The 13,925-nt window shown below is 35.7% G+C and overlaps 2 protein-coding genes across 3 annotated transcripts in view; one reads left to right on the plus strand and one right to left on the minus strand.

Annotated features, from left to right (window-relative positions):
• The window catches only part of RARRES1 (retinoic acid receptor responder 1), a 45,194-nt gene extending 32,760 nt beyond the window's left edge, over positions 1-12,434 (plus strand). The window contains exons 5-6 of one of the 2 annotated variants that reach the window (XM_032485477.1): positions 1,204-1,266; positions 11,546-12,434. In XM_032485477.1, the coding sequence (XP_032341368.1) occupies positions 1,204-1,266; positions 11,546-11,551 (69 nt within the window). In that variant the 3' untranslated portion in view covers positions 11,552-12,434. Of the gene's footprint in view, positions 1-1,203; positions 1,267-1,343; positions 2,032-11,545 lie in introns of those variants that run through there. The other variant, XM_032485471.1, reaches the window with a different exon arrangement.
• The window catches only part of GFM1 (G elongation factor mitochondrial 1), a 40,654-nt gene continuing 32,472 nt past the window's right edge, over positions 5,744-13,925 (minus strand). The window contains 5 exon segments of the mRNA XM_006190224.3: positions 5,744-6,067; positions 6,219-6,272; positions 7,028-7,188; positions 11,680-11,824; positions 13,407-13,569. Coding sequence (XP_006190286.2) covers positions 5,936-6,067; positions 6,219-6,272; positions 7,028-7,188; positions 11,680-11,824; positions 13,407-13,569 — 655 coding nt within the window. The 3' untranslated portion in view covers positions 5,744-5,935.

The following is a 13,925-nucleotide window of genomic DNA, read 5'->3' on the forward strand; positions in this document are numbered from 1 at the left end:
AAGATCGTCACCAAAGGAGGGTCAAACAAGGCTAAATTCACCCCCAAACCCGGCAATGCCCAACTGATCACTGGAGCCTTCAGGAACTTACATAAGACACTGAATTTTCTCATGAGTTCTATCTTTGCAGCCTGTATTTTGGATATTTGCTTTCATCGTTCATAGGTACACTGTTAGACAAAAGGGAAACCCACCCAATGAAGCAAAGTATCATAGAAGAGCAGTCAATTTCTGATGGAGCCAGGCCCTCTCCTGTCCTCCTCCCTCCAGCACCCTCCCCAACTGCTGGAAATTTCATGGCTTGAAAAAATCTCCATCACTGTAAGCAAAGGGAAGATAAAACTCAGTATCAAGTTAAGTCGTTTTTGTTTTTTCATATTCTTAAGTAGTCTCAGTGAAAGCCTTGTAGATCTATTTTAAAATTCTATTCCATTTTTACTAGCAAAGGGATAAGCACCCTTGCCCTCAACCTCCCCCCTCCAAAAAAAGTTAGTGTCAAAGAAAACAGGAAATTGGTATAGTCACTAGTAAAGTTTATAAAAATCAAGTGAATAAAGAAGGTAAGAGGAAGACTGCCTAGCTACCTGTAAATATCCAAAGTGCTGGTTTTAGAAGTGGTATGGTAAAGCATGAAGAATGTGGATGATGGAGACAGTAGGTCTGGGTTTGAATCCTGATGTCACTTACTAGCTATAACCTCAAGTACCCTCCCTGTAAAACCAGGCTCATTATACATGTTCTCAGGGAATTCTCCTGTCTTCCAGAGTATTTACTAAGTGCCTAGCACAATCTGGCCCATGGTGGCCTAGAAATCCTGGCTGCCCTATCCCTTTTCTTACTGCCTGGCATATCAGGGCTAACCTATTGGCTTGAGGTGCATACACAGTAACTAGACTCCTAAGGTTGTCAAATTCTGCCTGTACTCAATAGACCTTAGCCTCTATCAAAACCCATTAAAAAAAAAAAAAGACATTACTAGGTTTTCACATGCCTCAGTGACAAAACAAGAAGAATCCATGACTTCCATGTCGTAACACAGAATACCAACCACCACAGGAGATGAGGCTTAGACTTAAACAGGTAGCAGGAGGTTCAAGGCACCTAGCCAAAGCAAGGGTTTATATAAGGGGAGCCTTCCAAATTCTGAGCTAAAGTCAACTTACTCTAGCTATTGCACTAATTATTGTTTTTTCCTTCCTCTAGAAAACAAATGATGATGCAATTGATTTTGGTTATACTGTTCTACTTCATGAATTCTCAACACAGGTAAAACAAAACAGTATACGGAATTGTTTTAGCCGGAAGTTTTTGTAGATCATCATTTTAGAACTCTTATTTCCCAGGAAATCATTCCCTGTCATATTCACTTGGTCTGGTACCCTGGCAAACCACTGAAAGTGAAGGACCACTGTCAAGAGCCACACACACCAGAAGAAGCCTCTGGAACCGAAGAGGGATCAGCTGTGGCACCAACAGAGCTTAGTAATTTCTGATCATCTGCTTACACCAAATGACTATACTAAATAGCCAAAATCATTACTCTAGTAAAAGAGCCAAGGTATAAGGCATTCTGGTAATTTAGGGAAGCCTGGGATTACAAGTAAATACTCAAAAGATGTTGGGGTTTCTGTTTTTTGATTGGTTTGGTTTACTTTTAACTCTGGGAGCACGTACACTCTGCTCAGTGCTAAACAGTCTCCCTGCAGGTTCCTCAGGGTCTCAACCCTAAATTGCAAAACCTAGTTCATTACTATGTGCTGCAGCTGGACCAATAAGTATTTAAAAAAACACAACAAAATAGACTTGATGGTCACATCTCTAAATCTGCATTTCTCAATATTTTGAATATACTGTAACCAACTATTTTATGATGCTTTTACCTAACATGTTAAAGAGATAATATATTTCAGTGAAAGCAAATTATACGGAAAAAATTACCTGTTTAAAAGGAATTTTATAATTTTTTATGATTTCAAGCAAGTATTCCTTTTTAACTGATACCTACTTTCAAATAAATGTTTCTAAATAAAATGTGTTAAATGTGTTTGTAGAGATTTGTCTATAGTCAAAATTTGTGCTAAACTGGGATTAAATGATCTCTAAATATTGTGTAATTCAAATTTTACAAAAAAAAATATAGTATCTCACAGATAAAGCCGAGTGTCTGCAAATACACATTAAATGAAACAGTGATGTAACTAAAAGTTTACAAAGTATTTACAACTTTCATTTATAAGGACAATCTGGACCTAATGTTGGCCTAAGTAATTTATAAAAGCAAATACAACATATACCATTATCAGATTCAGTGGAGTAGCTAACCAGGAAGGAAGATTCGATCCAGGAAACGGGCCAGCATATGCCTCTCAAAGTTAATATCATTTAATGAATGCTTATATCCATGTCTGAAAACCTGTAGCCAGGAGGTGGGGCAGATCTCATCCTCTTAAAGGCATTATTAGTGAAATCAGGCTCACAAATGTGACCATAATTCAACCAGGCAAGGAATCTAAAATGGCCCTTTAACAGACTTAAGTATATCTACACAAACATACAAAAACTTACCGAATTTATAAATTCACAAAACCCACAAAGTTAAACCACGAAAAAATTTCTCAGTATCACCACTAGAACATCTTTTCTAGCACAAACTCTAAAACTGCTGACTTGATTCTATTAATACCGATTTTGCTAGCTAACAGAAAAAAATTAATCTGTCTTGACATAGAATTAAACCTTCTAAATACCCTAAGCCCTCTTTTCAATGAGTAAAGAATTAAGACTCAATCCGACCCAGTGGCAGTTATATACAGCATTACAGTGATTTTCCTACTCTCTTCAGAATTTTCAGAAATTCTAAGATGTACAGAATAACACCAGGATTTTGTCTGCATTCCATTTGATTCTACTCAGTTGCATTTTTCCTATCTGAATTATGATTCAGTTAGAAGTTAAACAAATTCTTTTGAAAGTCAGTTGGAAGATTCTGTATTAGCCCTCGAATGTCTTCCATGACATGAGTTTACTACACTAATTTCTCACAGCTTAGAAAATTCGATGACCTGTTCTGTGACCTTTCCTAGATTTCAAAGTGCTACAGTCACCTAACATGCTGCCTGACGCTTATTTGAATTACGAATGCTCACAGTAAATTGCCTGTGAATACATTAACTACTTCAATGATGCATTACAGTGGTGCTTGAAGACACTAAGCAACAATTAAAGCTCTACTATAAAAATGTATAGTTTTAGCAACGCAAATAGCTGTTTTCTACACAGGGATGTATTCCTACATGTCACAACGTACTACTTACCTGGTGGCTGCCTTGTTTCACTGGTATCAATTTAGAGACTCATCCAGGTTTCAAAAACATTAAAATCTGAAAAAATCCTAAAGCTTCAGAATTGATTAAGTGTCTTCACAAACTAAACAATGTAAGAGTAAGCAAAGAGGAAAGGAATAACAGAAAACTGTATCTTTAAGGGTAAAGTTATCAAACTAAAAAGAAACAGCCCGAACTCTAACTTCACACAAAATATTAATAGTGTGACACATCTGCATTTCATGTTTTGGGGGTGCAGGTGACATTACAATGGTCTTTAACCTTGTCTGTATATTTGAATAAACCAGAAAACTTCTCTTCTTGATCCAAAGAATTAGAGTATCTAAGGGTTGGCCTGGGTATTTTTAAAGTGCTGCCAGGATTGGGAATCAGGGCAATACTGCCTAGTGCTGCCACTATTCTCCAACACAAATAATACTGTCTGTCTTTAAATTAGCCAATAATTATTCTTTAGTAGTATAAAAGTAGTATAAAAGAAACTTATTTATGAATATCCTCATTAATTTTTTCCTTGTAGAGACTTTGGCTGGTATATGGTTTTTAAGCTATAACCAGACTAATGACTTAGCAAGAGATGTGGGTTCTGGTCCTGGATCGGCCCCTGTGTGATCCTGTTCTAGTTACTCCCACCAGCTGGGCCTGTGTCATTGCCTATGAAATGCTGGTGTCACATTAGATATCTAGACTCTTTCCGGGAACCATACCATCATAACCAGACCAAGTTAAAAATAAATCCAAATTTATCCATCTTATGTTCTAATATTTCTAACTGTTGGCAATAACCAGAGGAACTGTGCTAAGTTCTAAGAAGGTATTTCCTCATTAGGAACACTATTCAAAGTCATTATCAATACCGTGAGATGCTCACGAAATGCCAAAGCAACAATACTTTTCAGGCCTGATGCTACTGTAGCAACAGATATATTTATGGGAAAATGCAGTTGGTTTGGTGAGTATAATAACTGCATTATCAACTTGAAAAGTTAATGAGCTATATGATCTTAGACAAGTTACTTACCTTCTCTGTGCTTCTGCCACCTCCATTACAAAAATGGACATTTAGTAATTTACTTTCATAGGGTTGTAAAAACAAAATTAGATCATGCATTTCAAGCATTTAGCAAATGCCTTGAAAACACTTGCTCAATATTTTTTAAAGATTTTTTTTTCTAGGAACCTTAAGTTATAAAGTCAAATCTATAAATCAAGAAAAACAAAGAAATTTAAGCCAGTTATTTTATTTGTATTATTCACTAAGGGAAAGGACTAGGGCATGTCTATTACATCAGATGATTTTTGGATGAAGCAATTCTGAATATGATGGAATTGTCTGGCAAAGCCCAACATATTCTAGGAACAAAAGCTTAACATTTGTTCTTTCACAATCTCAATGAATACAATACATGATAAATTCTAACAGACTCAAATTCAGCTAGCATTTACAAGGTGAATGAAACAGACTAGGCAGCAAGCCTGTTAATTATAAATTTTTTATTATTTTGAGCTGCAGAAACACTAAAATGAATATAGATAAGAAAAGCATATGCAAGGGTCTGTTTTTCACCTCATAGGTCTGCAAAAAGTAACATTTATACTCCTAAAAACAAGCAGATAAAAATCTGCAGAAGCCACAAATTGAAGCAATCAGCTCTACATAAAATAGCTAGAATCTAGCTAGCATTTTAATCTCCAAATAAAGAATCTGAAAAACATTCTCTATTAAGATCATATAGAATCCATTCCTTAAGAAATAATTTTATCGCCAGGACTCATTTATTTTGTAACTGGAAGTATGTACCTTTTAATCTCCCTCACCTATTTCACTCCTCTCTCCTGACTTCTCCCTCCTCTCTAACAAACACCTACCTGTTTGTTCTCTGTATCTATGAGTCTGCTTCCATTTTAATGTTGGTTCATTTGTTTTTTACACTCCACCTATAGGTAAAAATCATACAGTATTTATCTTTCTCTGACTTACTTCACTTAGCATAATCTCTTCTAGGGTCATCCACGTTGTCACAAAGGAATCCACTCTTAAACAAAAAGGCTGCCAACTAAAAGATGACAATCCAAGATAGTATCATGATATATGCAATTCACTTCCAAGTATTCAGCAAAACAATTTTTTAAAAAAATGGAAGTATAAGACATAGATGGATAACAGACAAACAGATAAAGCAAACATGACAAAGGAAATTATTTGATCAACAAACTGTTACCAAAATTGTCCACTGTTGAGTCCAGATGGAAGGTACATGGCCATTCTCTGTACTGTTTTTTCAGCTTTTCTGTATGTTGAAAATTCTTATAAAAAATTTGGAAGTTTATACACGTTCTAAGCTTAGAAGTATAACAGAAATAAGCCTCTTCCCCCTTAAATCAATATTAAATGTATTTCTGTAATAATATTTTATTTGAGGTAAAAACCAATCAACAGAGGAGATATACATAGAATTGACTTTGATATAATAGAAGCTCCTGAATTTAATAGAAAGGGCTTCTAAAATTACTTGTTCTCAGCCAGGTTTCATTCCATTAGAGTCCATTAAAGTATCTAAACCTTGCATATTCAGTCAAAAAACTGAAGAAAACTAGTTCTTGGCTTTTCCTTTTTTTACAGGAAGCTGACCTGTAGCTTCTAAATACTTATTAATGAGGTCTTCTTGTGTGGATGGTGAACACGGCTGGTATCTGCAGTACTCCATTGTATATTCTCCCTTCCCCTGGGTGTTTAAAACAAACAAACAAAACAAGCAGATTAAAAAAAAAAACCCAACTATCAAGTCAAGTCACATAAAGACAAGATTTCATAAAAATGATCATCTTGTAGGATGGTCTCTCGAGCACTGAATTAAAACGTAAGCACCTGCTTACCTCTGTGCATGACCTGAGTTCAGTGGAATAACCAAACATATTATTTAGAGGGACCTGAAAATAAACATAGTAGATACTTTAACATTGCTTATTGAAAATGTTTGAGGAAAATACAGAGAAGCCTTAGCAATTTAATTCTTTTAGACTTAGGTCTCTACTAACTACTCCTGGTTTAAAAGATAGAAGCCAAAGAAAAATTTATTTTTGTTTCACTGCAAGTAGAAACCCTATTTGAAAATAATTTCATTTCACAGTCACAACTAGAAAGCAAATCTTCCAGTTTCACAGAGTGGTCACCAACAGCCTTCCCTCTCATCCCACTCCACTCGCTGCAGCTCAAGTGCTCAGACACGTTTCTTGGGTGAAAATGTGAATACAGCTTTCCTAAGGACTCCTCAATGACATGTCGGTAGTAGTGTCTTCAGGAGGCCTTAGGTAACGTAATAAACCCTTTCTCCCATGAGATTTAAGTCAAGTAAGGTACAGGCAAGGGAACTAAATACCCCAATAAATTAGAGCATAATAAGACAGCTATGCAAATAAAGCTATAATGAGAAATGGAACTATACATCTAAGAAAATGACATATTCACAAAGTCTACATGAAATAAATCTTATTTTTAGCTTTTGCACTTAAGATGCTCTAACAGAAAATTACAGAAATTGTCACACATATATAAGCCACAAACTCAACACTCAAATAGCCAGCGAAATGTGTCAGTTTGCTCTACGATTTCCAGAAACAAAAGCTAATCTGATTTCCTCCTGTGGTTAATAAAAGCCAGGTTGTCAGGAACCAACAATACTTACATCTGCATATAGTGTAAAATAGTCCTCAACTCCATCTTGTCCTGTGATTATTCCATTGCGTCGGTTAATTCCTGCAATCACTGCTCCCTGAAATTCATTTGGAGCTATGACTTCCACAGACATAATAGGTTCAAGAATACATAATGTTGCATCTGCCAAGGCTGGGGTTTAAAAAAAATAATAAATTGGTTTATTGATCTTTAAACGAACTGGGACTCTTTTCTATCCAAATATACACAAGGAAGATAGAGTACTCTCCCAAAGGTACACACACAAATGATGAGGTTAAAATATTTGATCTGGACTCATTTTTCTAGTAGCAGTAGCGGTCACTCTTCTAAATGGAAATTCCAGTAAAACACCACTTAATTCTAATATTAGTATGTCCATTACCATATTTTTATCCTTAAAAATCATTAAGCTGCAGAGAATAATATCAAAGGAGTCTTACAACAACATTTGATCAAGTCTTTTACAGTTTAAATTATGCAGCTGGGGGTTACTTATTCTTTCTGAAATCTTTCAGGAGTAAAGACACTGTCACATCTCTGATCAAGGTAAATCAATTCTTTCCTGTTAGTCCCTGGCAGATATTTATTCTTGGAGACAATAATCAAGTCACACCTGGGATCTGTCTAGGCTGAACAATCTCAATACCCAATTGAGAATTAGGAAACCAAGTTTTTAGTTTCTGCTCTGCCTCTAAAAAGTTACATGCCTTTTAGAAAAACGCAATCTTTCCCGGTCTTGCGTTTCTTCACCTACAAAATAAAAACATGGGCCTAGAAGCTAAGGGCCATTTAAGCACTAAACCCCAATGTGTACGTACACTCTTTTATCCCACTTAGACATAACCGGAACATATTTAATTTGGACGTTATGATAATGCAGAATAATACCTCAGCTCCAGGACTGGATGAGTTATCTCTAAATAAAGACTTTAAGCAAAACACAGAAAAGGTGACAAAGAAAATATTTTGTTTTAAAATAATCATAATTTTCCAAACATCAATTTGTTTATAATAAGCCAGTCAGCAATTATTCTCGTATATTCATTAAAGCACTTCTTCTGAAGATACTATTACCTTAAGTGCAATAACGGAAGGAACAGTCATTTAATATAATTGTATTTCCTTGAAATATTTTCTAACTCAAATCTATTCTAGCTCAGACCTATCTTTGACAAAATAGTCCTAATTAATGAATTTGTTCTGAAAAGAGGAATAACTGAACTTTGTAGAGTCCTAAGTTTCATTAACTAAACCCTGCAGAACCCTCCTACACAGATATTTATAGCAGTAGACTAATAATTCTGGACTGTACAAGCAGCTCTATTTCTCGTAACTTCTTGGGTTATTACAACAGCAGAGCTTCCTTGGCTCTTAGTAAGTGTAATTAATGCAGAAGGTACCCAGAAAGAGCGATGTGAGCAGACTTATTAAGATTTAGTCACACATTGTATAGTGTTTGCAACAGGTTAGTAATAAAAAAGAGCTGGAGTATGAAAGCGTCTTATTCCAAAGGGAAGGAAGGGGCCAAGTATACAGTGCCTACCTCTTAATTGTTGAGGACAGCAGGTCTAGTACTCAGTTTCATATTCCCTTACTCTGCTCCTTCCCTTTTAAACTCCCTCTTTCCTCCAAAATCCACCCCCCAATTTTTTCAAAGAACCTCACCCTTATGCGTGCCTTTCTCTAACCGCATTCCGTGTGACAAGACTCCAGCGCTAATTCATTCTGCCGTTTTTTAAATAGTTACCTGGCAGCCAAGTCCCAAAAACAAATTTCCTCAAGCAGATCCATGTGGTCTTAAGGCAGGAAATGAAAACACCAATGTCATCACAGAACCTCTGAAGCCTAAACTGGTGGGTAGAGGTGGTAATATTTCTGTTTCAGCCCACTAAGGATAGCGTTGATAACACCACACCAAGTGCTAAAGAGGTTGTGTGAGGAAGTGGTCAAGGGCTAGGGCTGTGGTTTGGGTTTAACACTTAGCACCTCCACTAACTAGCATGGAACCTTGGGCCATTCAGTTAACTACTCTTGAGTCACAATTTTCTCAACTGTTGAAGACCAGATATGGTAATTCCTGTACTCAGCATAATAAACAGCACAAAAGTGATCACTGAATGCTCCTATGATCACTCTGAGACACAAAGCTGGGGAATGGGTGGCAAGGCACAGTGCCAGGTGAAAGCACGAAGGGAAGGGGAGTGAGGGGAATGAGCGTTCACTATGCCCAAACATGGATGTGCAAGTGTTCTCAAGTACACTCTCATTTAATATTGTGTAATTACTCTCTCCAAGCAGCCTGGGCTTGCCCATTTCCACAGAGTTAAGTATGAAGTAGAGGCAGGGTTCAAACTCAAAGCCCAGAGATTTAAAAAGGGACACTGCTAAGTGAAATGAGCTAGCCATGACACTGGGTAGGACTTTACTTCTCTTCTAGAGTAGCTACAAGTTCGAGTTTCTGGGGGAGACCAAACATAGTGGTCTTCCCAAAAACTGGCCAGAAAAAAACTGATGGCAAATGGTCACATCCACTCAATTTCACATTTCAGTTTTAGTTACATCACTGGTTAATCTCAGGGACAAAGTTTAAATTGTGACTGAAAATAGTTCCAGTTTTTTTTTTTTTTAATGAAAAATACATGAGAATTTGAACTATTTTTCTTCCAATTTTGATAACAGGGAATAGCTCAAAAGTATAAGCTAATCTGATTCTAAGTGTATTTATCAAGATTTTCTCCCTAAAACTCTCATAATATACAATGGAAGTCTATGCATGAAAAGCTGATTTTGAGCGTGGAAAAATTTCCTCATACCCTGTTACATTTTTGTCTTTCAATCATGGAGAAATAAGAATTAGATGATGAAACAGAAAAGTAATGTATTTTTCATGCTAGCACCCTGCTTATTTTGCACATGTTTATCTAGCAAAAAAAAAAAAAAAGCTTCTCAATTCAGTTATCATCTAATGCTTTTCCTTCGCACCCCCACCAGGCAATCACACATAACAATATTTGCACACTGAAGTATTTAAAAACTAAATGGTATATATTCAACTGTGTAGTTAATATTCATAGATATGCAGACTTTCTTCATGAATATGTATATGTATATTATAAGCATATAATCTATATTTATTTATATTTCATATAGGTACAATTAAAAAGGATGAGGTTCTTTGTTAACTGATTTTACCAATTACCTTGCCTTATGTAACCTAGATCTCCAGGAAAGTTACCAATCTCCAGTCAAGAACTAGCATAGAACAATTGGTGATTTCTGATTTGTTTTAACTATACTTCTAAAAAGTATCACAATGTATTCATTTATCAAATCATCGTATTATACACTTTAAGTATCTTACAGCTTTGTCAACTGTACCTCAATAAAGCTGAAAAAAACCATGAAGTGATTACAACAAATTTGTTTAAGATTTATTAAAGAGGCAGGTGTTACCATCTGAATCAAGCCTAACAAAGTCTTATTTTATGACTTTATTTCCCTCTTTTCCTGTGAACACAATTGTCAGACTGTGACAAGGTCTCCAGATCACAGGTTCCAATCACATTTCTAATCGCTAGCTGGCGTAAAGAAAATAGAGGATTCTCTCGCCCTTTCACACTGAGAAACTAAATCACAAATTACTAGTGGCTCCCATTAGTTTAAGTAAAATAAGAAATTAGCAGTCTGGTTAAGGAATGAGCAACCTTCTCCAACCACTGCCGCACACCCGATCACAAAGGCTAACAGCCCCATAACAACATGAAGCCCAGAATTTGTACAGAATCAGTAAGTCCTGATTTACCAAATGCTTGGAAATGGTGTGTTAAGATTAATTTTCTGCTGTCCATCCTGACCCTCTTCCCCAAAAATATTCCTGAAATGTTTTGTGAATCATAATTCTCCTGTGTAAACACACTTGCAGACATTATGAATGAATTACCTTATAACAGGTATGGAAGACATGACAAAAAGAATGAATTTTGTGGTTTCCAGATAGAACTTGGAACTCCTTTGTTGAATAACCCTGATGCCCTGTTGTTATTTGCTTTTCTCTTAAAAGCAATGAGTCAGATACATCTGCAATTGCTTAGGGTTCTGTTCCATCACGGTTTTAACACACATATTATTCTATGTGAGAAAGATTGATGATTTTAGCAGTTAAGCAAGAAGTCTACACTGTGAATAAGGTTTACCGAATTCTTTCAAAATACTCTGCAATCCTCAAAATGCCTAAAAGCCTATAATGTCATACATCAAAAAGTTATTTCAAATTTATGGATTTTCTGACATCTGAATAAGTCACTAAAAATAACATGACTATAATGTTCCTTCAAAATATTTCTTAGAATTCTGAGCATTTCTGTCTTCTTTTCCATTAAAAATGGAACTTACAGATTATCTATGAAAAATATCAGATAATTTAGAAAGAACAAAGTAGGATTTTAATTTTACGAGAAAGAAGACATAGCAATGTATTCTCACTCTGATTCTATGAATATTTTCCCAGAACTGATCATGTTCCCTGATGTGCTGCCTACCACTGAGGGGAGAAGACCTAAACAGCACAGTACTGCCTTCTGGGGCTGATGGTCCACCAGGGAAACAGACATAGGGACACGGCAAATGCCAGACGCAGCATACCTTGTTTGAGAGCACCTTCTCCTGCACGGATGAAAGAGATTTCATTGGAATCCACCATGTGATGTGCTCCATCTTGCAGGACAAACCGGAGCCCAGAGAGCTTGTGACCAGACAGAGGGCCCTTCTCGCACGCATCCAGAAACCCCTGTTAGTGAATGAACATAACCTCTGGAGCAGGTGGGTTGCACTTGCAGATGCATTACCACGAACCCCCAAAAGTCTCAGTATTCAGGAGTTTAACATTTTCATTTATGCTATATTTCATTCCTTAAATTTTTAAAAAAAAGTTGGACAGCCTTACCATTTAAGTTTTATTATTGTGGCCTCTAGATGAGCAATCCCTTGGAAAAGCATATTACTTAAAGGTGTGAGCTGGTTAGAAAATGATGATGAGAGTGCCAGCAATCACTTTCTCATAACCTCATCAGTAATTATACACTCTCACGAAGCATTATAGAGACAGCATGATCTTAATTTTATAAGGAGGAAACAGGAAAGGTAAATCTGAGAAACTCCCGAAAAGAAAACCTCCATCAAAATTGGCATCTAATTAACAGCTGTGTCTTGAGCTCCTTCTGTATACCTATCACTGTTCTGCTTCACTGGCAGATCACTACATAATATCTTTAGTGTTACACAATGTCAGTAAGAACTAAAAGTAAAAGGTACTTTCATTTTTCCAAACAAGTTCTTTTTCAAAAAGCAGCTTTACTGAGGTATGATGATATCAATAAAATAAACCTATTTAAAGACTACAATTTGATAAGTGTGCAGTTCTTTTCCATTCAGTCACTTAAATATTTGTAGTGCTCCTACAATTCAAGTTAGTTTTTCATGGCAAGACAGTCACACAGCTGCACATGTAGCACAATATATTTCTGACATTTTAAAACTGTAAACTCTCAGTGTTGAGAAATATCTAAGCTTTCCTTCACCTACATTAATCTTTTAGAAGATAATTTCAAAGTGTGAATGACAAAATACTGTCTTGAAATAAAGGGTAATGAATGAAATATACTAATCACAAAAAAAGCTACCAAAATACTGAAACCAAAATTATGATCTATTATTGAAGATTCCTAAAAAACCTAAAAACCTCAATCTATAAGAATAGACAGTTGCTAAAGATTTTTACAACAGTCTTAAAGCCAGTGACCCAGAAAGCAAACAAAACACTAATAGCCCATCATATATGTAAAGCTCTTCACATTTCCCAAAGAAATGTCACAGTCTTACCTGATCCTCAATTTGTGAGGGGTTCAAATTGAAGTATTATATGCTCAGTTTAAAATGAAGAAAGTGGTTCTGAACACCAGGGTTTACCAAAAAGCATTTGAATCAGTAGCAAAGATGATGGCAGCACCCAGGGACTGGGAGTCTTAATGAATGGTCATTCTACTGCAACAGAACACCTAAAACTTGCATCAATCCCTGACAACTACTACAAATTTCAGTTGCTGATTACGATCAATTAAGTAGTTTCAATTTATCAAGAGAAATGTAATAACTATGATTCAGACACAGAATTATTTCCCCTCATTGTCATAGCATACATTTATAGCTCTTCAACTTAATGAATTAAAGATTCTAAATGAGATGGAAAGCTTAATCAGAAAAAGTAAGACTGTAACGAAAATGAAACACAGAAAAAAATGATTTGATACCTAGAAGACTGTTTTTGATTTTTCAAAAATACAATAAAGTTTATTTACTTATTTATTTTTTACCTTTTCTACAGCAGGCACAAATTGCTTTGGAACATTTGCCCCAAATGTTTCATCTGAAAACTCCAACTTAGTGTAGTTCTCTGGGTCCAGAGGCTCCAATACACCTATCACTTTTCCAAACTGGCCTGCACCACCTGATTGTTTTTTATGTGTAAACTCAAACCTAAAAGTGATTAAGGAGGAAAAAAAAAATCAACACAGCATTATATAATTCCCAAAATAAAACAGCTCCTACTAATTTAAATGAGAAAACACATTTCATCATTTTTCCCTTCAAATATAACTTGCTATAACATTTTATTGTAGAATTCATTTAAAAAGGAATCCTCTCCTTTCTATTCTTACTTGGAGGGAAGGGTGGTACACCACTAAAGTAATCCATGGTTCTAATTCTACTAATTCTGAATTTCATAAGAAGAAAATAAAAGTCAACTAATTAAAATCAGTCAGCCCAAGGTTTCTATTGTAGTAATCTACATTCCAAAGAGCTTGCCCATTTCTTTTGGAATGCTTCCCTTC

Source organism: Camelus ferus, chromosome 1 (genome assembly GCF_009834535.1).
Source record: "Camelus ferus isolate YT-003-E chromosome 1, BCGSAC_Cfer_1.0, whole genome shotgun sequence".
Taxonomy (NCBI): domain Eukaryota; kingdom Metazoa; phylum Chordata; class Mammalia; order Artiodactyla; family Camelidae; genus Camelus; species Camelus ferus.